At 45.3% G+C, this 24,834-nt stretch overlaps 2 protein-coding genes across 3 annotated transcripts in view; one reads left to right on the top strand and one right to left on the bottom strand.

Moving 5' to 3' along the window:
• Nucleotides 1–24,834, top strand: part of SLC9A7 (solute carrier family 9 member A7) — a 132,008-nt gene that overhangs the window by 98,116 nt on the left and 9,058 nt on the right. The window contains exons 13-16 of one of the 2 annotated variants that reach the window (XM_032426452.1): nucleotides 2,291–2,350; nucleotides 6,445–6,508; nucleotides 15,985–16,067; nucleotides 23,830–23,935. In XM_032426452.1, coding sequence (XP_032282343.1) covers nucleotides 2,291–2,350; nucleotides 6,445–6,508; nucleotides 15,985–16,067; nucleotides 23,830–23,935 — 313 coding nt within the window. The remainder of the gene's footprint in view (nucleotides 1–2,290; nucleotides 2,351–6,444; nucleotides 6,509–15,984; nucleotides 16,068–23,829; nucleotides 23,936–24,834) is intronic. The other variant, XM_032426453.1, reaches the window with a different exon arrangement.
• Nucleotides 8,421–24,834, bottom strand: part of CHST7 (carbohydrate sulfotransferase 7) — a 51,958-nt gene continuing 35,544 nt past the window's right edge. The window contains exon 2 of the mRNA XM_032426455.1: nucleotides 8,421–8,931. The gene's annotated coding sequence lies outside the window, so the exon portion shown is untranslated. The remainder of the gene's footprint in view (nucleotides 8,932–24,834) is intronic.

Raw genomic sequence — 24,834 nt, 5'->3', positions numbered from 1 at the left:
CACGTGCCCAGGCAGTCAGATGAACAGGCACCCTTCACACCCCACAGCGCAGTCATGCAAACACTCCAGGACAAGGAGGACACTCTGCTCAGTATAATCCTGTTAGACTGAGAATTTACGACAAAGCTCTTTGCCAGATAACTTGAAGAAAAAAGGCAGGGAGCAGCCCTGAGCTCTTTATGTAATAGCATTTGTAACTGGATATTTTAAAAGAGTTTAAGGACACCAGCGTGTAATCAAAGGGTGGATCCTGGGGCGCCTGGGTAGCTCAGTTGGTTGGGCGTCCGACTCTTGGTTTCGGCTTGGGTTGTGATTTCAAGATCGAGGGATCAAGCCCCTTGTTGGGCTCTGTGCTCAGCATGAAGTCTGCTTGGGTTTCTCTCTCCCTCTCCTTCTACCCCTCCCCCCTCCTCCCCCTCTCAAATAAATAAATAAATCTTTAAAAAAAGGTGGATACTGTGAGGTGAAGAACTGGGGCTCTGGGGTCTAAGAACCTCAGCCGCAGTCTTGGTTCCACCATTTTTTACCTTTGTGACCTTGGGCAACTTATTTAGCCTCTTCAACTCAGTTTCCTCACCAGTTTAGATGGGGACGATAGTGTAAGGATAAAATAAATGTGATGATAAATAAATGTGATAAAGAATTCTCTTTAAACGTACCATCTGAAAAAGAAAGAAATGTCCCATCTGGCACATGGTAAGCATTTAGGATCTTTTAGCTGTTAATTTTTTTTTTTAATGTTTTATTTATTTATTCATGAGAGTCAGAGAGAGAGAGAGAGGCAGAGGCAGAGGGAGAAGCAGGCTCCCCGCCTATCAGGGAGCCCGATGCGGGACTCGATCCCAGGACCCCAGGATCATGACCTGAGCCGAAGGCAGACGCTTAACCATCTGAGCCACCCAGGCGCCCTAGCTGTTAATTATTATATATAATATATATCATATATAATAAAATATTATTATATTATCATTACTAATCATAGCATCAGTAGTGCTACTACTGCTATTATTATTATCAGTGAATCTTACATTAATGGAGTCCAGCTTGCTTTTCTGGAATGTGTTACAATTTTTCAATAGTATGGTAAAATATAGAGTCACATTCTGAGCATGTGACTTGTTGAAGTACCACCTTAAGAAGCATATCTCGTTCTCGCTTGCATATTCCAGGGGATATCAGTAGCATGAGAAGTTGGGCATTGTCTAGCACAGTGTTCTTCCACCTTATTTTCACTGTTGTCCCCCCCCCAAGGAGCCCTTCAAAAATGTTCTCCCCCCCATTACCTCTTCCAGTGAAATTTTAATACCACAGATCTGCTATATGCTTGTTTATGTAGTATCACGGTTTAGAGGGCTAGAAACCATTGTAATACCTAACTTTTTGCCTCACAAGAACCAATCTTCACACCCATGGGGGCAATACCACCCCCAACTGAGAATACATGATCTAAGTGCAGTGGTTCTCAGTTGAGGGCAGTTTGCCCCCGAGAGGCCATTTGGCAATGTCTGGAGATATTTGGGGTTGCCTCAACTGCGTGGGGGGTTGCCGGTGGCATCTTGTAGGTAGAGGCCAGGGCCCGAAGTGTCAGTAGTGCCAACATTGTGAAACCCTGCTCTTAGTTTGATGGCAAAGTTCAAATGCACCCTGAACACAACCCAGAAATTGTTAAGGCAGGTGAAAATGGACCGTGTCAACTCTAAGGCGCAAGAGAAAGAGAATAGCAGAAGTTGGGTTCCTGACCTTCAGGAACCCTTAGACAACATGGTTTACTTGTGTCTGAAAAAAGAAAAAAAAAAAGGCCATCTTTGTCTTCTTAAGTATTGTTGCTGTTTTCAACAATATGGTGCTTTTTGCTCTTTCTGTCAAATATGTGTCAAAGTATGTGTAAACACTTCAGATACGTGTTTAGTAACAACTCTGTTTTCTATTTTTCGTATGGATGTACCTTGCTCTATGAAACAGGTGAATTCCTGAAAAAATTGTATAAAATCATTTTCCGTGAGCTGCATGCATTCCTGATTTCCTTACATGATATTTTGAGAGGCTTACCTTCATTCCCAATTGATCCTCACTTGGCCTCGCTCCTAACATGGCTGCTTTAAATTTAAATTTAGCAGCCTCTCTGCCTCTCTGGGTTTTAGAGAATGGGGACAGTTTAAGAGAGGGTACGGATCTCTCTTCAGAGGGAGCCCACCTCTCCCTTGATGGGCGTGGTCCAGGTGCTGTGCCCAGAGCTCCCGGCTCCCCTGTGCGCCCCGTCACACTCACGTTCCCTTCTTCTGCTGCCCAGAGTTGGCGTCGAGGAGCTGTCCGAAGAGGACCAGAACGAGCACCGCTGGCGGTACATCAGGTGACACAAGGAAATCCTCAGAAACAAATTAACTGGGCCTGGCTTTTCTCCTCCTTCTAACCTGACATGTTTCTCTTTATGCCGTTTCGTCTCTTCCTTCCTTCCTGTGTGCGCCAACCCCCTGCCCCTTTCAGCCAAAGGGGCAAGAGGTCAGGTCAAGTCTAACCGCTTTTCCACCCTGTCTCTGGGTTGATTGCTGTGTCGGTGTTCCTCAGAGCCTGTTCTCTGTCCCCGCATATTGGACAGTGTGTGTCAACACCAAAGCCGGAGTTGGCAAGTGTCTCCCCTCTTAGACAACTGAGCTTAGAGTCCAGAGCAGTCCGTTTTCAGAGCCGCAGATACTTTTTCCACAAAGTCTTGTTTATGGTCTAGTAAACAAGGCTTTTCAAACTCATAAAGAGACTTAGGATTTGATATGTCTGCCATGACTGGGGTAGGGCTCATACCATCTTAATTAAGCACCAGTGCTCTTTGAGTAGTTTTTAAAGTATGTAATTGTGTCCTCGTACCTTATGGTGAATCAGAAGATACAAAAACAGTTTTGTTTTTTTTAAAAAAAAAAACAAGATAAAGGCTCTTGTAATGCAGTTGGGTTCTCAGTGTCCACCCAAGTTTATGATTTGATTAGGTTTAAGGGGGGCAGTGGGGGGCAGGAGAACAAAGACTTTAATGTTTCTTTTGTCCTTTCTGCGTCTTTATCAGCACGCATTCTTCCTGGCCTGATTCTCAGTGCCGGTAGATAAATCAGTGCAGAACAGGCTTGAGCTCTGTTCATGCCACCATCAAAGTACGTCACTGTCTGAGGGCAGTGGAGAGAACAGCGATGCTGCTCACCAGCCATAGGCGCTGCCATAGCACCAGGCTCCAGATGTACCCTAACGATGTGTGTCTAAGTAATGGAAGCTCTTAAGGTCCCTGGGTTCACGCTTTTTTTTGAATTTTATTTTATTATGTTGTGTTAATCATACACTTTTTTCCTACTGTTTAAAACACACGCGCGCACACACACACATTCACTTTTTGGAGGTCTGACTTTAGGTAGCAGGTAGGTGGCAGAGGAAACCCTTTCTTTTGAAATATCCCACCTTCAGGAAGGAAGGTCCTTTGGGCACAGTACAAGTTATTACACTTGGGACATGAGAGAATTCAGACCGTGATCTGGTGTTCAGGGTTTTACATGTAGGTGTGTGTTGCATAGTCTTCCAATTATTTAGGGCCTCAGCCATTCACATTTTTGAAAAATTATCAATTGAAGTAGAACACTTCTAAAATTCCTGAGATTTCATGGCATTTTAGATGGCAGCTAATCAGAATGTACTTACACTCATACCAGAAGGGAAATTATTCATGTTCTTTCTATATTTTTTCATTCCAGAATGAGCACATTAGTTTGATTGCTTTATTTTCTCACTTGGCGTGAAACTGAATGAAATGTAAAGTACAGCAGTAGTCACATTAGCCACATTTTTCAACTGCTCAGTGGCTGGCCACTTGTGGCTCGTGGCTAGCACGTTGGACAGCGCAGATCTGGAAAGTTCTGCTGGACAGCGTGGGTCTAGAATCGTTCCCAAGTTCTCCCAGACAAAATGTTGAACATTACGAGTTTGAGATGAGGTTAGGGTGGCCCTACTTTTGTGAGTGTATCAAGTTATTTCACCGTTTTGTGCTTTGTTGTTTTGAATTCTGGCCTGGCCACACAGACCCAGGATAAATGGATGAGTTCCTCCGACATTGCCAGAACTTGAATGAAAATAGTCACAACCTAGTCTTCCTAAGCAGTTCTGGTTGAACAAAATTTAATTCTTGTTAACCAAAGTTTTTTTTTTTTTTCCTTTTAATAGAAATTAGTTAAAAGAATAGAGGGGGCTAAATTTCATTTGGCAGCTTTTATCATGTTTGGTTTTATTTTCATTATTGTAATACAGGGCATTCTTAACCTTTTCTCCTACCCCTAGTCTTCCTATTTCATCTAGGACAGTAAAGTCAACTTGTTTTATCTTTGCTGGCATGGAAGCCACTTACGAAGGCTATACACCTATTTCAAAATTCACAGTATAGAAAGGAGAGATTATTAGTGGCAGACCTGGACTGCCATATTCTTGGCCATACTGTGCCTCATGCCCTTCAGATCACATAATCTCATTGCTCCTGCCCCACAATCTGGCCAGGCCTTGTGGCTAGGTCGAGGGCTGCTGTATCACCTGGCATTCTGGTAGGCTGTCCGAGAAACACTGGGGTAACCGGCACTCTGTGTCTGCACTGGGAAGCTCATCTGAGTAAGCGAGTCTGCTGCTATAGAACCCACAGAACAAGGCCCAAGATTGGATTCCTAGCTGTTGATCTTACAAATGCTGACCGAGCTACCCTATAGAGGACTTTTCTCTGGGGAATGTGTGTTAAGAGTCTCTAAAACGAGTGAGGGCTCAAAATTCCCAAGAGCTGGGAATTTCATATGTGACCTCTCCTCTTAACACTTTGATACTTCAGATGCATTGAGGCTCTGGTGGGACTTTTTGGGGGCAGCCCTGAAAGGCCCCTGAATTGGATGGATTTCATGTCAAGAAAATCTCTGTGAGATTTGTTGTTCAAAGATCCCTGAATAATGTCCAGTTATGAGGACAAGCCTCCAACCCTCAGAATCTCCAGCCTGGAAGCAGTCCCTGGACACATAGCAAAGTCCATCGAACTCACTACGAAGATCCTACCAAACCCCAGGCCCGCAGGGAGGAAATCTGGTGTCAGGTACGCTAGATTTTAACTAGAACAGTACCTGACATCATAGGCAGTCAGTAAATATTTGCTGAATATATGAATTCGTCTTGTGGTTTTAAACTTTGCCCTCAGCAACATACGGGCTATCTGTTTCCTTTCCCTCCATAGTTCCCCCTTTCCAGGGACGCACACCTTGGGTTAGTGCTTGACAAACCTGCAATAAGACAGGGTAGAGGTTGGCTTTGGGAGGGTAGGCACATCTGTGTTGTCTTCTGTTTTCCTTTTCTATTAGTCTCTTTTTTCAAGAAATAACCTGCGCATCATAGGTAGGAAAGAGGGAGGGAGAGGAAGAAAAGTAAGGTGCACACACGTGGGGTTTTGTAGTCTGCTGTCTACTCATTGGAGTCAGCACCCCGGTACCGGACGGCCAAAGACTCTTGGCTGAGGCCATTCGGCACCTCCCTTCCCAGCTCGGGTCAGACCTGCCAGAAATCGTGTTCTGTTTATAGGTCTTTGCAACACTGGAGGGAGTGTGGGAAGACAGAGAATTTTCCTGGCCTCTTTGTTTTCTCCCCCACCCCCCTGTGATCAAGGTCACAGTTCTCCTCCTCAGAGCGAGGAAGGTACAGGGATGAAGAATTAACAGGTGCACAAAACAACAGTTGGTGTGTTACTAAGCCAAGACAACTACCCTAGTCAAAGCATGGGATTTGTTGTAAGTGGATTTTGCCACTTTGCCTTTTCTTTCTGTCTTCAGTTGTTGATCTTAAAAGTGTCACTTCTCAGGTCATCTCTGCTGTGGGAGGATGTGGGGGCACCAGGACAAAACGTTAATGATATGCATGCTCAAGTATTTAGGGGACAAGTACTGATGTTTGCAACTTTATTTGAATGCATCTAAAAAGTACGATGGGTGGTAGAGAAGTGGATAGATACGCGATAAACTCCAGCAAAATGTTCACTATAAATTCTTCCGGCACCGCCCTGGATATATGAAAAATGTCGGAACAGAAGTTTAGGGAATTAAGAGCAGGTCAGGGCAGACGTGAGGAAGCAGCAGAAAGGAAAAGGCGTGGGGCATCGAGACCCATGGTTGGATAACTGGGACCGTCTGGTGCAGGAAGGCAGAAGGACAGTCGCCAGCCAGCGACCTCAAATAGGATGTAAGCACCACTTGCCTCTCCTGCCCCCTGGGATCTGACATGGAACATGACCTCTTTCTCACAACTTTTGCATGACAGCCTTCCTCTTCTTCTAGCTAACTACTCCTTCCGCTTCCGGAAGATGGTTGGCCCCTTGGCTGCTTTCAGCCAGCATGGCTGCCATGGTCCGAGCTAATACTCTCCATTTTTCTCCTTGTCTTTCTCCCTGCTGACTTACAGAGTTGGTGTTGACCCAGATCAGGACCCACCACCCAACAACGACAGCTTTCAAGTCTTACAAGGGGTAAGTCACAAGAGATGCTTCTTCCGGGGGAAGACACTGTGATAAAGGGCTAAAATTTATTGAGCACTTACTATAGGCCAGGCATCTTTACATGGATTCCCTCACCATGAGCTTGACAACAACCTTATGAGGTAGGTCCTGCTATCCCCATTTTACAGATTAGAAGCTGAAGTTGGAGAGTCTCAGTGAGTCATCTACGGTCAGAGGATTAGAAAGTGATGAAGCTGGGGTTTGACCCCAGAGTCAGCATTCTTAAAACAACATATTAAGGGAGTAGGCCAGCCAGGAAGAGTGTTGGAGCTAAGTCCCTGACTGCCTGCCTTCCAAGAATGGATAGACTGGATACGTTGGTGACTGGCTCACTGTCACTGGGTCAGAGTCTATCAGTGGTGCCCAGGCAGGGGAAGGAGAGGGATGGGGTCTGACTCTCCAGCCCGGGGAATCTGAGGAAGAAAGGAAGGATGTGGGTGATTACAGGCCCTCCTGCTCCTCTAGGGCCTGGGATCCTCTACAGCCGAGTTCCTCTCAAGCCCAGGAATGGCAGAGCAGGGGCCCTCACCCTCCACCCCCAGGGGCGGAAGGTCACCGCCAGGCGAACCCCTAAGGCTTAGGCAGGGTGGTGGCAGCAGTGACAGCCTGGGACAGTGTGCTGGGGAGGGAAGCTGTAGAGGCTGTGATCAGAGGAGCCCTGAGCAGGGAAGAGGCCCCGCTGCTGCAGAGAATCCCGATGGAGTCTGCGGGGCACAGAGGAACGTTCTGGCCTGCGGTTTTGCCATCTGCTCCCGTTACTGTTGCTGCATAACCACCTGCACCAAACAGAGGGAAGGGAGCAACAGTCTCTTTCACTCACGGATCCTCTAGGTCAGCAGTTTGGAAAGGGCACGATAGGGCCAGCTTGCCTTTGCTCCAAGCAGAAAGCTGGGGGCTGGGGTCGTCCAGAGACTCATTGGCTCGTACGTCTGGCACCTGGGGGCATTGGGCTTCTTCCCCGGTGACTCAGGGTTCCCAGAGCCAGCACCGAAGCAAGCAAGGTGGAAGCCACATCGCCCTTTCTGCCCCGGCCTTGAAGTTTTCAGGGCATCAGCTCTGTGACTTGCCGGTGGTCACACTGAGTTGCTCGAGCCAGGCCAGATTCAGCAGGAGGGGAGAGAGAGACCACAACCTCTTTGTGGGAAGAGCATCAGCCAAGTGGCAGACGTGAGTTGGAGCTGCCACGTGACCATTGTTACGTCCCCAGGTTTGCTCCTTCCCGAGGCCGGCATTTCCTGGGCGGGCAGGGTGGGGGAGGGAGGGCTTATGCTAAGAGCAGAAATTTGTCACCCAAATGTTACTAATGGGCCCCCGGAGTCAAGAACTCTTTTGTGCAGGATGGCCTCCGAAGTGCTGAGCACAGTGCCTGGCACCTGGGGGCACTCGACAGGCATCTGATGGGCAGACGGGGGGTGGGGGGTGGGGGCGGGAGAAGCAACAGCTTGGCGGAAAGCCTTACTGACCACACGCATGCACGTGGTCCATGACACTGTGTCGGGCGTTTGTTTTTCTCCAGTCAGCTTGGAATTGCTCTCCATCCTAAACCCAGTCTACATATGTCAGATGCCAGAGGACCGTCTAAATGACTCCAGCCCCTGACTCAGATTGAACAGGTGTCGCAGACGGTGGCGCTCTGCGGGGCCGGGGAGCACCGCTACAGCTTTTCCTGATTTCTTTCTCTTTGAGGGTGGTCGCATCTTGGGGGCAGTGCCCCTTAAGGGACACAAAGCCATGACCTCTGAAAGAGCGGGATGTTTTAGGAAGAGTTTTCAATGAGCTTCATTGGAGATGATAGGATGTCCACTTTAATGGTGCTCCAGAGGGGCACCTGGCCGGCTCAGTCGAAGAGCACGCGACTCTTGATCGCGAGGTTGTGAGTTCGGGCTCCACGCTGGGTGTAGAGATGACTTAAAAATAAAATATTAAAACAGGAATAACAGTGCCCCGGAAGACCTTTGAGATTGTATTAGAAGCGGCCACTGTGTTGGGAACTTGTGATTTCCATGAGAAATTCTTTTTGAAAAGTTGCCATCAGACTCTAGCTTGGATTTAAGGAGTTTAGAAACCAAGGGCTCGGAAATTGTGCACCTGGAAGCTAATTTAGAGTCTAACAGGGAGATCTTGAAACTCACCCTGAGAAAACCTGGGTGACCTGTCTTTATTTCACTGGAAGGGAAAGAAGGGCTCTGTTAGGATACGACTGCCCTACTCCACAGCTTCCTCCCCAGGACCGCAGCTGGTCCAGATGAATTTTGTAAGAAAAACAAGCTGATTCCAGCTGGATAGCCAGGGTTTGGACGGATGTCATCTTGTCAGTTCCAGACCAGTCAGACACCTCCGGCCCTTTTGCTGTCTGTCTGTCTGTAATTGCTGCTGCCTCTGGATTGAAGCATCTGTAAAAGGAAACGCATGAAATGGTTTGGTTGCTTTCCTGTAGCCGAACTCACCATTCATCTCATAAGAACTTCACATGGAGACACAGGGCTTGTAACTAAGTCACAAGCTTGCTGTCACTGTTCCATGGAGATGTTTGGGAAAGCAGCGTGTCCTAAGTGCTAAGGGTTCGAGCAGTGCATTTAGTCTGCACAGTGACAGCTAAGACAGTGCTCCCTGAAACCTCCCTAGTTGGGCCTGGGGGGGTCATCGGTGTCTCCGGATGGCTCCCTGGAGGGCCCTTTGGGCCAGTTGTGAATGTGCAGTTGGGGGTGACTTCTGCTGGACTCCCAGTGGCACCTGGTGGCCAGCCCTAGCCAGGAGCTGGTGTCATGGCTTCCCCATAACCTCCCTCCTCCCCAGCCTCGCACACAGTCCTGCAGAGGGCCCTCGGAATCAGTTCCACTGGCATCGTGAAAGTCTTTCAAGATTGCTGTCAGACTGGGGGGAAAAAAAAGGCGAACTTCAAGCTTGGTTTCCCAGGGCACCTTCTTAAAAAGGACTCATGCCCTTGTACTTAAAGGGCTTTATATCTCTCAGTCCTCCTGGCCAGACCTTCTCGGTCCAGTGAGCCACTAACAGCAGGGCTGGGAGCACTCGGTGGTCATGAGCAACAATAAAACAGAGAAATAAATGGGCTTCTCGTTTTTGGGTAAAATCCTGGGTTCTTGCAGTTTCCCCTGAAATAGATCCAGGTCACACGCTCAGTGATGTCATGAAACTGAAAGTCCAGATGTTTGTTCCCCATCAGAAAAGAAAGGGCAGTTCTCTTTACCTCATTTTCTAAATGAGCTCCCTAAAAACAAACAGGAAAGTGATATTTAATGGGAATGAATTTCTTAGGACAGCATGGTTTTCCTCGTGGGGTCTAGAAGCCTAAGAGTTATGGCTACAGAGCTACAGAATAATAGCTCATGTGGGGGAAGGAAAGGAGCTTTTGGCTAGAACTTCTGACTTTATGTGAGGGAAGCATAAGAATATTGTGGGCAGACTTGAGCTTCATGTCCCTGGCAAGTTTGACTCATTAGAACAAAACAAAACAAAAAACTCAGTTGCTTTGTTTCTCCAGAGGTCTTGGTGACTCTGCAACCAAAACAAAAACAAGCCCAGCTGGAGGCAGGCTGCCTGGGCTTGGGGGTGGCCTCCCACCCCATTCAAGGGGGACCTTTTCATGCCAGACAGACACATCATTCACTTCCTTCCCCAAGTTTACAGAAGAGCACTCATCGGGGCGCCCGGGTAGCTCAGTCGTTAAGCGTCTGCCTTCAGCTCAGGTCATGATCCCAGGGTCCTGGGATCGAGCCCCGCATCGGGCTCCCTGCTCCGCGGGAAGCCTGCTTCTCCCTCTCCCACTCCCCCTGCTTGTGTTCTCTCTCTCGCTGTCTCTCTCTCTGTCAAATAAATAAATAAAATCTTTAAAAAAAAAAAGAAGAAGAAGAGCACTCATGATGGGGCTGCTTTGGAGTAGCTAGGAGCACGCAACCGAATTTATCCTGGCTTTATCATCTCAGCAGGACCGGGTCACAAGCAGGATATTAGTGGAATGTGGAGGAAAGGAAACCACTGGGCTTGTGGTGCGTGTGTGCATGTGTGCGCGCATAAGTACGCGCGTGCACACAGAAAATCAGCTGTTTATAGTTGCGTTGACATATAACTTTCTGGGTCCTCCCTCAGTTTTTCTCCAGGCTGAAATCTGATACCCAGTCACTTAAATCTTTGACTTCAAACAGTTGCTAAAGGGCCTTTTCTCAAATTCCTCCTCTTTGCTCCCCCTACCCCCTACCACCATGCTTTTCTTTTTTGTTCTTCTGATCTCCCCCACCTTGGTCCCTGAATTCCCTGCTGGCTATTCTTTTTTTTTTTTTTTTTCTTAGACGTGCAGAATTCATGGGGCGCCTGGGTGGCTCAGTCGCTAAGCATCGGCCTTCAGCTCAGGTCTTGATCCCAGGATCCTGGGATCCCTGCTCAGCGGGAGGCCTGCTTCTCCCTCTCCCACTCCCCCTGCTTGTGTTCCCTCTCTTGCTGTGTATCTCTCTGTCAAATAAATAAAATCTTTAAAAAAAAGTAAATGAAATCTTTAAAAAAAACTTTAAAAAAATTAAAAATAAAAAATGCAAAATTCACATTAATTTATTCATGCATTTGACAAATGCTTACTGAGCACCTGTTATATTTTGGACAATCTTTCAGGCTCAGGGGCTACATCTGCAGACAAGACGCATGAACCTCCATCCTTAAGGGTGTGGTAACAGTGTGATGAAGGGGACGGGTAAGGGCGAGAGTGCCAGAGGTGAGATCAGTAGATCTGTCCTTGCTGCCCTGAGTGTCCCCACGAACCAGCAGCCTGGGCATCACCAGAGATCTTACAAAAATGCAGACTGTCAGGCTCCACCTAGACCCACTGACTCTGAACCCGCATTTTAACGGTTTCCCACGAGGGTCGTGTGCCCATTCACAATTTGAAAAACCCTGGAGTAGGCATTGTGGAGCTCTTGATTCCCTGTTTTTAAAACCTGTTATTACTCCCTTCTGAGAGTCATTGGCTCCACCATTCCAGGGACAGGAAAAAGAAAGGCACAAACTGGGTCACATCACTTACTTGCTCTTTTGCTCTGCATTAGATTTCTAGGGCCACCATAACAAATTCCCACAGACTCAGTGGCTTAAGACACCGGTCTTATATTCTGTAGGTTAAAAGTTTGGTGGGCTCCTCTGATTTCTCTGTTTCAAGGCCAAAATCAAGGTGTCGGCGAGGTTGGGCTCTGGGGGAGAACCCACTGCCAGGCTCATTCTGGTTGTTGGTAGAATTCAGTTATGTGGTTGTAGAACTAAAGTCCTATTTCCTTGCTGACTGTTCGCCCAGGGTCAAGTTCCTGTCCTAGAAGCACTTGCATTTCCTGGTTCATGGCCCCCTCTGTCTTCAAAGTCAGCAACAGTGGGGCGAGTCCCTGTCACACTTTGCATCTTTCCTGCTTCGTCTTCCACTGCAACTCTCTGACTCTTTTGCCCTCCTTGTCTACTTTTAAGGGCCTGTGTGATTGCATCGGTCCCCCTGGAAAACCTTAAGCCCATCTACAAAGCCCCTTTGGCCATGTAACGTAACATACAGGCTCCTGGGATTAGGACGTAGAAATCTTTGCGGTGGGGCGGGGAGGGGGCAGAAGGGAGTATTCTGCTCCATCTCTGAAAAATACCATAAGCTGCTCTCATTACTGTAATGACCTTAACTTTGAAAATTTATATCTTTTAACAATAAGAATGGAATGAAATATAAATCTGCCCAGAAATCATTATTTATTAGTTCTAGAAAAAATATTCCAAAAATAGGACCTTTTGTCACTCCTCAGTTCTTTAATCTGCTTTCTTTGTCTTCTTCGCATATGTCACCGTATCCGTATCTATGTCTTGCCCTCTGGAAATGTGCTCCTTGAGGGGCAAGTGCTAGTCTCATTCCTCTTTGTGTTTCTGGCACCCAGCATGGTGCCTGGCACACAGTAGGTGCTTAATGAATGCAGAAAAAAATATATACACTCATGGTTACATCCTTGAAATATGGGGATAAGGAAAGTCGGCGATATTTTCTTAAAGGGGCTTCCCTATTAATAATATCAACAAAAAGTTTAAAAATCCCTTGTGTTACTCATAAGAACATAGGGTAGAATGGGGGTTACCAAGAGCTGGGGGTTAGGGGAGTTGGGGAGATGTTTAAGGGTACAGGCCTGCAGCTAATAGATAAATAAGTTCTAGAGATCTAATGCACACCATAGTGAATATAGTCAACAGTACTCTATTATAAACTACAAAGTTGTTGAGAGAGTAGGTCTTAATTGTTCTCACCAAAAAAAAGAAATGAGAATTATGTGAAGGGAAACAGGTGGCAGCTCATGCTACCATGGTAATCGTACTGCAACAGAGAAATATATCAAACCAACACATCCTATGCTGTAAACTGAAACTGATACGATGTTATATGTCAATTACATCTCAATTTAAACTTGCCCAGAGTCATACTGCAAGACAGTGGCCCAGCCAGGAGTAGAGCTAGGATCTGGACCCACATACTTTGTTGAGAAAGCCTGTGATATTCATACCTATACCTCTTGGCATGCTCTGTTGCCTTTGAAACATCTCTCAGAGAAGCCAACCTTGTACCCAGCCTTGAAAAATGAATAGGGATTGGCCAGGTAGGTGTTGTAGGTGGGAGAAGGTGACCGTCTGAAAGGATGCTCCAAGTTCTAAAAGCAGCCTGAGCTAAAGACATGGGGCATAAACCCTCCTGTGGGAATGCAGGTTTGGGGGAGCAGGTCCCCACCTTTTCTGTGGGCAGCGCTTGAATGGAAATCCAAGGGTCTGCACATGCAGCCTGGGAAGGGGGCTGCCTATTATAGGATCAGCCTGCACCCACACTGACCCCTGCTCTGCCCTAGACTGCCTGGAGCAGGAAGGGGGCCCCCAAATCCCGTCGGCAAGCAGCTTTGGTTGTCTTCCAGGTCAGCTTAAAAAATCAGTCCCATTCCACAGATACTCCCTGATTTCTCCAAAGCCACCTTATGTGGATTTCTCCATGTTCTTCCTGTACCTAGTCATGCTTCTGGCACCATCTCTTAGAATAAGAAGTTGTTGAACACCCCTGTTATGAAGCTGCACTTTTTATTTGCTCAGAATTTACCCCTGGTAACCTTTCGGGACTGTCTTTTAGTTTCTTATCTTTCTGAGGTCCCTTTTTCTTATTTGTGGACTGCAGGCACAGCTCTCTGTCGCCTGTGAAGACCTTTTGTTAGTTTGCCTTCGAAAAGAAACATTTCCTTTGCTTTCCTCATTGTAATCGTCCTTCTTGGGGCTTATTGAAATCTCCTGTAGCTTTGTAGAGGCAAGGTGGCGGGAACTGAAGCATTCCAGGTGATGATATCACATTGAGGTTTGGCGGAGGTTAGGACGATAGAGTCGGGGTTTGTCGTTTTTATTGCTGTTTCAGGGGAGGAGCAGATGCAATTGACTTGGGGGGACTTGTCTTGTGCCTGATGGCTTACAGTATCCTTCCTGATGAGGTGTGTCACCGTGTTAGTTTCTTCTTTGGTAAGATTCTACAGGCACTTAGAGCCACGAGCTTAGAGCCTATCACTTTATAAAGAACCATTTAATTTTTCCATGAAGATATTTGCCCCTGAGAATTCTCACGTACCAGGGTGCCTGGGTGGCTCAGTCGTTTAGCATCTGCCTTCAGCTCAGGTCATGATCCCAGGGTCCTGGGATCGAGCCCCACATCCGGCTCCCTGCTCAGCAGGAAGCCTGCTTCTCCCTCTCCCACTCCCCCTGCTTGTGTTCCCTCTCTCGCTGTCTCTCTGTCAAAAAATAAATAAAAATCTTTAAAAAAAAAAAAAAAAAGGAATGCTCACCTACCACTTTTCCACTCAGTCGAGGGGCATTCGGAAACCTCCCTCAATTTGGCATTAGGTCACCAACTAATTACCCAAAGGAACGATCATGCTCTGCAGATGGAGACATTTCTGTGCCCTCTTTCTTCCACAAGATTTATAAAAATATGAAATGCAGTTGGTCTCTGGGAACTCTCTCTCTCTCTCTCTTTTTTTTTTTTTTTAATTTCCTCATCCCCAGAAGGGCTCATTTAACCAAGCCATTTCCACATGTGTCCCTAAATATCCTTCAGATACCCTAGGGACTCTGTTTGTAAAAATAACCTTTGTTATTGGAAACATTAGAAATTTAAATAGTGCTTGCTAATGTCCCTCCTTTTACTTGTCCCTGCGCTCCCCTTTTTCGGAGAACTCTGACCGACCCGCACTATCTCAGTCACAGGTGGGGCTCACACCCGCAGCGGTGTGGAGCTCCTTGGAACTGTGGCTCATCTTGCGTTTGGCTGTCGTCAGTGGCACCTCGCCTGTAGACTTGCCTCTCCCTGTACCATTCCAGGGGGTGATGGCAAAAATGACTGCGCCTCCCAAGCAGTCTGTACTTTCAGGGCTTGTCATCCGACGACGCAGAACTCCAGCAACGCCTTCCGATTGCCACAGTCCGTCCGCTCTTTAATAGTAATTGCGCTGCTTATACTATTTGCACAGAGCAGATGGCCCAAGCCTCAAATGAATGTTTGATTTTGCAAGTCATTTTGCCATTTAAATGACGGGGACGTTTGAGTTGGAAAGGAATGGGAGGAATAACCACTTGAGGGCAGCGGAAATAACAGAAATGCGGGGCCCCTGGGTGGCGCAGTGGGTTGAGCGTCCGACTCTTGGTTTCGGCTTGGGTCCTGATCTCAGGGTCATGAGATTGAGCCCCACGTTGGGGCTCCATGTTCAGCATGAGGTCTGCTTGAGATTCTCTCCCTCTCTCTCCCTCTCCCCCTCCCACTCATGTGCTCTCTCCAAAGAAATAAATGAGTCTTTAAAAATAATAGAAATGCTAGTTCTGACCCCATTTCCCTTGCTCACTGCCCCCATCTTCCTAAAGCTGCCAGGGCAACGAGTGACTGCACCACCTGGAAGGCAATGTAGGTGCCTCCGTAAGGACCATCAAGAGCCCGAGGCTGAGCCGTCAGGGAACGACCAAGTGTGACTTCCCCAGGCCAACTTTGGGGAGGCCTGGAAAGTTGGTTTTATAGAAGCCTTCTTTAATATTCCCTATAGATAACTTTTGGCCCGTTAGGATCTACACTATGTTAGCGTCGTCAATCTGCTAAAAGGCACTTTGAGGAAAATTACAATAAGAATGCCAAAAGAAATTTTGTACTGCACTGGGTTGATCTGTCCACAGACATAACCGAGCCTTTTTACTTTGGGGGTTGATTTGTCTGCCTTTTGGATTTATTTGGTTTCTTTCAAGGTAGTCCCTCCCAGTATATCTGAAACTTTGGTGATACAGGATGTTTGACTCTGAGCTCAAAATCTCTAAAAGTTATTGGTTAAAAAAGAAGCTTCCCCCTCCCCTCCCCCCCCCCACACCCCATTTCAATCCCTTTTCTGCAACTAAACATCTGTCTCCTTGTTTGTTCCTAGGATGGTCCAGATTCTGCCAGAGGAAACCGGACAAAGCAGGAGAGTGCGTGGCTGTTCAGGCTGTGGTACAGCTTTGACCACAAGTATCCTTTTCGGTGGCTTCCCTGTATTTGTGAAACATGGACGATGAAATGCTCTTACTGTCAGTGAACGGCTTCTGATGAGTAAGGAGGATGTGTGCTTGGTGCCAGTACAGTCAGTCCTCTCTTGGGCCACACGCCATGATCATTCATGACCTGAACCAGAATCAAGAGCTGGACGCTTCACTGACTGAGCCACCCAGACTCCCCCAGAAAAAGCATTTGACAAAATCCAACATCCTTTCCTGATAAAAAGAAAACCTCTCAACAAATTAGGTATAAATGGAATGTATGTCAACATTATAAAGGCCATATATGACAAGCCCACAGCCAACATCATACTCAATGACAAAAAGCTGGAAGCTTTCCTCTGAGATCTGGAAGGATGCCCACTCTTGCCACTTCTTTTCAATACAGTATTGGAAGTCCTAGCCAGAGCAGGTAGGCAAGAAAAAGAAATTTGATTCTCCAGATCAGAAGGGAAGAATTAAAATGGTCTCTGCAGATTAAATTTAAATTAAAATTGTCTCTGCAGATGTCATGATCTTTTTTTAAAGGTTTATTTACTAGAGAGAGAGTGAGCACAGGGAGGGTGGAGGGGCAGAGGGAGAGGAGAGAGAGAATCTCAAGTGGACTCCCCGCTGAGCGTGGAGCCTGATGGGGGGCTTGATCTGGGACCCATGAGATCATGACCTGCGCTGAAACCAAGAGTCAGATGCTTAACCAACTGAGCCATCCAGGTGCCCCTGCAGATGACATGATCTTATATATAGAAACCCCTAAAGACTCTACCAAAAAACTGTTTTAAAACTAATAAATTCAGTAAAGTCAGAGGATATAAAGTCAACATACAAAAACCAGTTGCATTTCTATGCACTAACAATGAACTATCCAAAAAAGATATTAAGAAAACAATTCCAGGGTCCCTGGGTGGCTCAGTTGGTTAAGTGTCTGCCTTCAGCTTGAGTCATGATCTCAGGGTCCTGGGATTGAGTCCCGCGTCAGGCTCCCTGCTCAGCGGGGAGTCTGCTTCTCCCTCTCCCTCTGCCTCCTTCCCTCTGCTCATGCTCTGTCTCTCAAATTAATACATAAAATCTTTTAAAAAAAAAGAAAAGAAAACAATCCCATTATGATACCATCAAAAACAATAAAATACTTAGGAATAAATTTAACCAAGTAGGTTAAGATCTATACACTGAAAACTAAAAAACACTGATGAAAGAAGTTGAAGAAGACACAAATAAATGGAAAGATATTTGTGTTCATAGATTGGAAGAATTAATGTTAAAATTGCCATATTACTCAAAGCAATCTATAGATTCAGTTCATCTCTATCAAAATTCTCATGGTGTTTTTTAAAATAAAAACAATTGTAAAATTTGTATGGAGCACAAATTACCCTGAATAGCTAAAGCATTGTGAGCAAAAAGAACAGAGCTGGAGGCATCATACTTGCTGATTTCAAATTATATTACAAAAGCATAGTAATCAAAATAGTATAGTATTAGCATTAAAACAGATACACAGACCAGTGGAACAGAATACAGAGCCCAAAAATAATACCCTCACATGTTCAATCAACTAATCTTCAGCCAAGGTGCTGAGAATACATAATAGGGAAAGGACAGTCTCTTTAATAAATGGTGTTGGGAAAACTGGATATCCACATGCAAAAGAATGAAACTGGAACCCGTCTTACACCACTCACAAAAATCAACTCAAAATGGATTAGAGACTTAAATGCAAGACCTGAAACCATAAAACTCCTAGAAGAAAACATAGGGGAAAACTCCTGACATTGGTCTTGGCAATGAGTTTTTGGATTTAACACCACAAGCATAGGCAACAAAAGCAAAAATAAACAAAGGGGCCTACATCAAACTAAAAAATTTCTGCACAGTAAAGGAAACCATCAACAACATGAAAAGACAATAACCTGTGGGATGGGAGAAAATATTTGCAAATCCTATATTTGATAAGGGGTTAATATCCAAATTATATAAGGAACTCCTACAACTCAACAGCAGAAACCCAAAGACCCCAATTAAAAAATGGGCAAAGGACCTGAATAGACATTTTTCCAAAGAAGACATACACTTGGCTGGCAGATACATGGAAAGTTGTTCAGCATCACTAATCATCAGGGAAATGCAAATCAAAACCATAATGAGATCTCACCTCACATCTGTTAGGATGGCTGTTACCAAATGTCAAAAGATAACAAGTGTTGGGAGGATGTGGAGAAAAGGAAACACTTATATGCTGTTGGGTGGGATGTAAATTGGTGCAGCCACTGTGGAAAACAGTATGGAGGTTCTTCAAAAAATTAAAAATAGAACTACCATATGATCCAGCAGTCCCACCTCTGGGTATATATCCAAAGGAGATAACATCACTATCTCAAAAAAATATCTGCACTCCCATGTTCATAGCAGCATTATTCTCAGTAACGAAGATATGGAAATAACCTAAGTGTCCATCAGTGCATGAATGGATAAAGATGTGTGCGAGTGTGTGTGTATATAGTGGAATATTATTCAGCCTTAAAAATGAAGGAAATTCAGCCATTTGGGACAATGTGGTTGAACCTGGAGGACATTATGCTATGAAATAAGCCAGGCACAGAAAGAAAAAATACTGCATGATCTTCCTTATGGGTGGAATCTAGAAAAGTCAAACTCATAGTAACAGAGCATAGAATGGTGGCTGCCAGGGGCTGGGGAGTGGAGGAAATGGAGAGATGTTGGTCAAAGGGTACAAACTTTCAGTTGTAAGATGAATAAGTTCTGGAAACCTAATGTACAATATGGTGACTATAGTTAATAATCTGTATTGTATACTAGAAATTTTCTAAGGGGGTAGATCTTAAGTCTTTGCATCACACACACAGAAAAATGGTAACTGTGTGACATGATGGATATGTTAATTAGCTTGATTGTGGTAATCATTTCACAATATACATGTATCTAAACATCTCCTACACCTTTAATACATGCAGTTTTTTATTTGTCAGTCATACTTCAATGAAGCTGAGTGGGGAAGAAATTATTCCTCAAAGAGCAACAGGAGTGATCTCTGAAGTCTCTGAATATAAATTTTAGTGACAAGGATTTCTACTTGTTTAGTTTGGAGGAGAGAAACTAAGAACAGAAGCAGGCATAAAGTGTCTGAAGAATTAGATGAGGAAGGTGCCCACAGCTCATTCTATAGCTCCAGAGATGATCAAACAAGAAAATGTGGGCTTTGGCTGCATCACAAGAGGGTTTGGCTGGATGGGAATGATCCCCACAAGCCAGGAAGAGCAAGTGTGGTACCTCCTTCACTGAACAAGCCTGAAAATGGAAAAAATGGGCTTCCAGTTTAAGATAAGAGGCTCAGCACACACACATAGCTCTCTCGTTGTTCCCGGGCCTCCTTGGAATCACAAAAGAGATATTTTGGAGTACTCGCAAGACCAAAGATAGAGGGAATTGTAGCAGAGAAAACCATAGCCCAAGACCAAAGAGAGTCTTGAGCCGGTTTGTCTAGGTGATGTATTAAAGAATGTTGTCCGTAACAGTTGCACCAGGCACCCCCTGTGTCCACAGATCAACTGGTAGCTGTTCATTTTCTCTTCAGGCCGAAGCTCTCTAAAGAAAATAGACATACTACCTGGGGAGGGCTTGAGAGAGAAACAGATCTTGAGGCCACCAAAGAATTTTCTCCCTAGAGTAACCTCCCCCCCCACCCACCCAACTTTGGCGTGGTCAGATTCCCCACCTGCTTGATGAACTGAGAAACTGAATGAAGACATGGGGGGCATGCCAAAGTAATTCATTCCTATATATGTACCTGCATGTCCTATATATGTACACGTACATATATGCATATATATATATATATATATTTTTTTTTTTAAGTAAACCCTACACCCAATGCGGGGCTCTAACTCATGACCCTGAGATCGGGAGTTGTATGCTCTACCAACTGAGCCAGCCAGGTGCCCTGCCAAATATTTGTTTTTTAATTTTTCTAATAAAAGCCTTAGAGTTGCAAGGCTTTTCCAGTGACAATGTAAGAACAGGCTATTAGAAAAAGGAGTAAGCAAACAAGAAGAAACTTGGGAAATTAAACATAAAGTTTCTGAAATGAAGCCCCAAAATGTAATGGATAGTTTAATTACATGGTGGAAACCAAACTGTTGATCTGGGAGATGAAGCTGAGGAAAAAAGAACCTGTAAGAATTCGAGCACAAAGTCAGAGATGTTCAAGAGAAGAGTTTTGAGATGAAGAGGTCAGAGCCAGATGGTCCAGAGTCCTTTAACAGAATCTAAAAGGAGAAGATAGAGACTATGGAGGAAAAGAAGAACCAAAGAAATAATGGAAGAAAAAAAAATCCCTTGGCTAAGGGCAGATTCTTGTCTCCAGAGTGGGAGGGCCCACCTGGTGTGAGTAGCATGAATGGATACATTGGAGCATTCCATAACTAAAGAGGAAAAGCAGGACTCTTCATGGCTTCCAAAGAGAAAGACTGGCAGCCTTTAAAGAGAAAGAATCCGAGGGGGCATTAACAAAATTGAATGTTAGAATACCATGTAGTATTGTCAGAGTTCTAGGATGAAAAGAAAAAGTCTGAGCCTAGAATTCTACACCCAAGCTGAGTGGGCAAAAAAAGGAGGGTGGCTTTCAGACATGCGAGAGTTGAGGAAGTTTAGCACTGTGCAGACTCTCTAAGAAGGAGGGGGGAAACCAACAACAACATAAGGATCAGATAAAACCAAAATCAGATCCAACTAAGGGGACAACAATGAAGAAGTCATTTTTTATAACCCAGAAGTGAACAAGATCAAAACAAAATTAAAAGAAGATCTTGTATTTTGCAAGACACTCAGGTTTCTCTTCTCACTAACAAAGTTTAAATGACACTGTATTACATTTCTTTTAATAGTGTTCTAGCCACGGGGAACCTGGGTGGCTCAGTTGGTTAAGTGTCTGACTCTTTTTTTTTTTTTTTTTTTTAAGTAGGCTCCACACCCAACACAGGGCCTGAACTCACAACCCTGAAATCAAGACCTGAGCTGAGATCAAGAGTTGAACGCTTAACCTTTAAGACTGAGGCACTCAGGCACCCCCTAGTGTCTGACTCTTGATCTCAGCTCAGGTCTTGATCTCAGGGTCATGATTTCAAGCCCCTCATTGGGCTCCACGCTAGGCATGGAGTCTACTTAAAAAAAATAATGTTCTAACCACTCTACTTGGTTACAGGGAATAATATTCATATAACAATATTATTACAAATGCTATTTAGTGGTTTTTAACATTTAGACTCAATTCATAGACAAAGTATAGAAGATTTACTTATCAGTTATAAAATGGAATGCAAATGTTATATATCTGCAGTATAAAATTAATTGTAATCAAAATTAGGAAAAACTTGAAGAGGCAGGAGTATAAATGAATTAAATGTACCATCCTTCATAGGAGGGAGTTAAAAGCCTCTGACTAAAGTTTATAAATCAAGAAATAGGAGAAAAAACTTATTCTCCTGGTGTAGACACACACACAGAGTGGAACACTACTCAGCCATAAAAAAGAATGAAATCTTGCCATTTGTGACAACATGGATGGATCTTGAAGCTATTATCTAAGTGAAATAAATCAGAGAAAAACAAATGCTACACTGATTTCACTGAAATGTGGAACCTAAAAAACAAAACAAAGAAAATCCAGATTCATAGATACAGAGAACAGATTGGTGGTCGCCAGAGGGGAAGGAGGTTGGTGGAGTGAAATGGGTGAAGGGGACCAAGAAGTACAAACTTCTTGGGGCACCTGGGGGGCTCAGTCGGTTAAGTGCCTTCGGCTCGGGTCATGATCCCAGCGTCCTGGGATCAAGCCTTGCATCAGGCTCCCTGCTTGGCAGAGAGTCTGCTTCTCCCTCTACCCTCCCCCCCTATGCTCTCTCTCTCTCTAGCTCTCAAATAAATAAAATCTTAAAAAAAAAGTACAAACTTCCAGTTATAAAATAAGTAAGTCATGGGGATATAATGTACAGCATGGGGAATATAGTCAATAATATTGTATTAATTTTGTATGGTAACTACATTTATTGAGGTGATCATTTTGCAATAGGTACAAAAGCCAAATCACTACGTTGTACACCTGAAACGAAAATAATATTGTATGTCAGTTATGCCTCAATTAAAAAAAAAAAAAGGTCTTTGGTGAAGTTGTAGTGGTAATTACCGGAACAACTGGATGGGACAGAGACTTGATATTTCATTTTGGCCCTTCAAAGAACTTGCATATTTAAAAATCTATCTGTAAATAGCTTTCTTCTCTCTTTTAAAGAAGTAGTTAGAGGGCCTTTTGTATTTGGGGACTGTGAGAACTTGGCTTTGAACTACCCGAGGCAGGCCACTGAAAGGTAGCCTTGGGGTTCCCATGTGCCTGTGTATTAGTCCTTCTAGAATCCGGCCTTGCTGTCAGCTTCACAGCTAGACTCAAAGTAGCCGATGGGCCAGCAGGGGCCATTCCCAGAAATGTGGTTGGAGGACAGTGGTCAGAGGGGGCTTATTCGGTTTCGTAAAGAGGTTCAGCAGAGCCCACACCTCGTCCATCATGGAGTAATTCCCTACAAGAAGGATACTCCAGGGTCTTCCTTCCGTGTCCTCCCAGAGAAGAAGCCTTTTTTTCTCCTGTGCTGAGCAGTAAATATTGATGGTGCTCAGAGCAGTCATCGTCTGGGACACAGATGACTAGGATACCTCCTCACCTTCCTTTAAATTCTCTTGGCCGTTTCCGCCGTGGAGGTGGCTGTGTGAGTCTCCACCTTTTCCATATTGCTGGGGCTGTGGGTACCAGAAACGGTCCAGGCGCTGTCATATCATGATGCGCGCGTGCTTCGTGGTGCTTCCCACATAGGCTCATGCATTTGACGGCACAGATATCCACAGACTGACAAATCCGGAGCTCCCAGGGCCGCTGACCTTCACCTTAGAGTGGTGGTCTCAACCGAGGGCAGGTTTGCTTCTCAGGGGACATTTGACAATGTCTAGAGACTTTTTTTAAAAAAGATTTTCTTTCTTTCTTAGAGAGAGAGAATGAGAGAGAGAGCATGAGAGGGGAGAGTGTCAGAGGGAGAAGCAGACTCCCTGCTGAGCAGGGAGCCCGATGCGGGACTCGATCCAGGGACTCCAGGATCATGACCTGAGCCGAAGGCAGTCGCTTAACCAACTGAGCCACCCAGGTGCCCCGTCTAGAGACATTTTTGTTGTCACACCTGGGAGAGGGGTCGGGGGTGCTCCTGGCATCTGGTGGGTAGACTGTCCCTACAGGGCAGAACAGTCCCCTACAACCAAGAATGACCTGGCACCCAATGTCGGTAGTGTCGAGGTTGAGAAGCCGATACGCTGTCTCCTGTTTTCAAGGCGTGAGCTGGTTGTGTGTCCAAAGCTGGAATGTTGATTGAAACCAAAATTCTCATTCAACATAACAAGGAAGGGAGAAGGATGCTCTAATTAATCAAATACTCTTTTTGCCTGAAAAGCGGGAACCGCCAACTTGAGAGTTAACAGTGAACGCTTAAGGATGACAGGATGGTTTAATCTTTGATTCAGATTATTGTAGACCCCAAGGATTTTCTGTATCGTACTGGTAAAATGCGGGGGAGGAGGCCTTTTGTGGGTAGCAGCCTGGTTGATTTACTCTGGGGGATTTCTAAACACGTTGTGTTGGGTGTGTGTTTTCTCTGCAGACATTTTTTTCCTTAATTCTCTTTTTAAAGTTACTTGAAGCCCATCCTCACACACAGTGGCCCCCCGTTGACCACCACACTCCCAGCCTGGTGTGGCCTGCTTGCTCGGTGTCTGACCAGTCCCCAGGTGTACGACGTAAGTACGGCGCGTCAGGGGCGTTGTCCTGCTCACTGGGTCTGGGGAGTGTCTGCCCCAGGAAGAGGAAACCTGTTGCTCGCAAGCCTCCAAATCCACGGGTTTTGCATCTCTAAATAAGATGATTAGAAATGGCCAACTTACATATGTTGATCTGTTTTGCCCAGTAAGAGGGAAACCTTTTACCCGGGCTGTGGGGCCCCGTCACATCTGCAGCTGTGGTGTAGTATAAAGAACACTCGATTTGGAATCCGAACAACTAGATTCAAAGCCAAGCCCTGAGGCCATTTAAGTGTTCTGTGCCTTGGTTTTCCTGTCTGTAAAGTGGGCCTAGTTGTACAGGCTGGCTGTGAGATTAAAGGCTAAGGTAGAGAAAAACACTGTGAACCACAAAGCATTTAGCAAATGTGAGGATTCTTTTTGTGAATGCTCTATTTACATTGATATGGTTAGGTCCTTGCCGTTTTCAGATTCAGACTTAGCACAGTATGAAAAGAATATCCACACTGGTGGACATCTGAGCTTTGGGACTGACTTGCGAGCTCCTCATGTGGGTTGCTGGGCAAAAGGGTGGGGAGAACAAGCAGCTACCCACATAGAAGGCCTGGAGGAGAGGGAAAAGGCCCTTCTGCCTCTCTACTCTGCCACCCTCATCATCCGGTCACGAACACAACCATTATACCCTAGGAGAGAAGAACTCCTTAAATTTGTGTAGAGCTTTACAGCTCACAAAGGCCAAGTTTATTCTCTTGGCCATACTGTAAATAAGCAGCTACTGCCGGGTTACAGAGGAAGAAAGTGCCAAGGTCCTAGGATTAGTAATTGGCAGAGCTGAGACCCTAATGCAGGTTTCAGAGAATTCGCAAATAACCTGCAATTGACTTGATTAGCGTTGAGAA

Source organism: Phoca vitulina, unplaced genomic scaffold (assembly GCF_004348235.1).
Source record: "Phoca vitulina isolate PV1807 unplaced genomic scaffold, GSC_HSeal_1.0 scaffold35, whole genome shotgun sequence".
NCBI classification, from domain to species: Eukaryota; Metazoa; Chordata; class Mammalia; order Carnivora; family Phocidae; genus Phoca; species Phoca vitulina.
The sequence above is the reverse complement of the archived record's forward strand: the minus strand, read 5'-3'. Positions and strand labels throughout refer to the sequence as shown.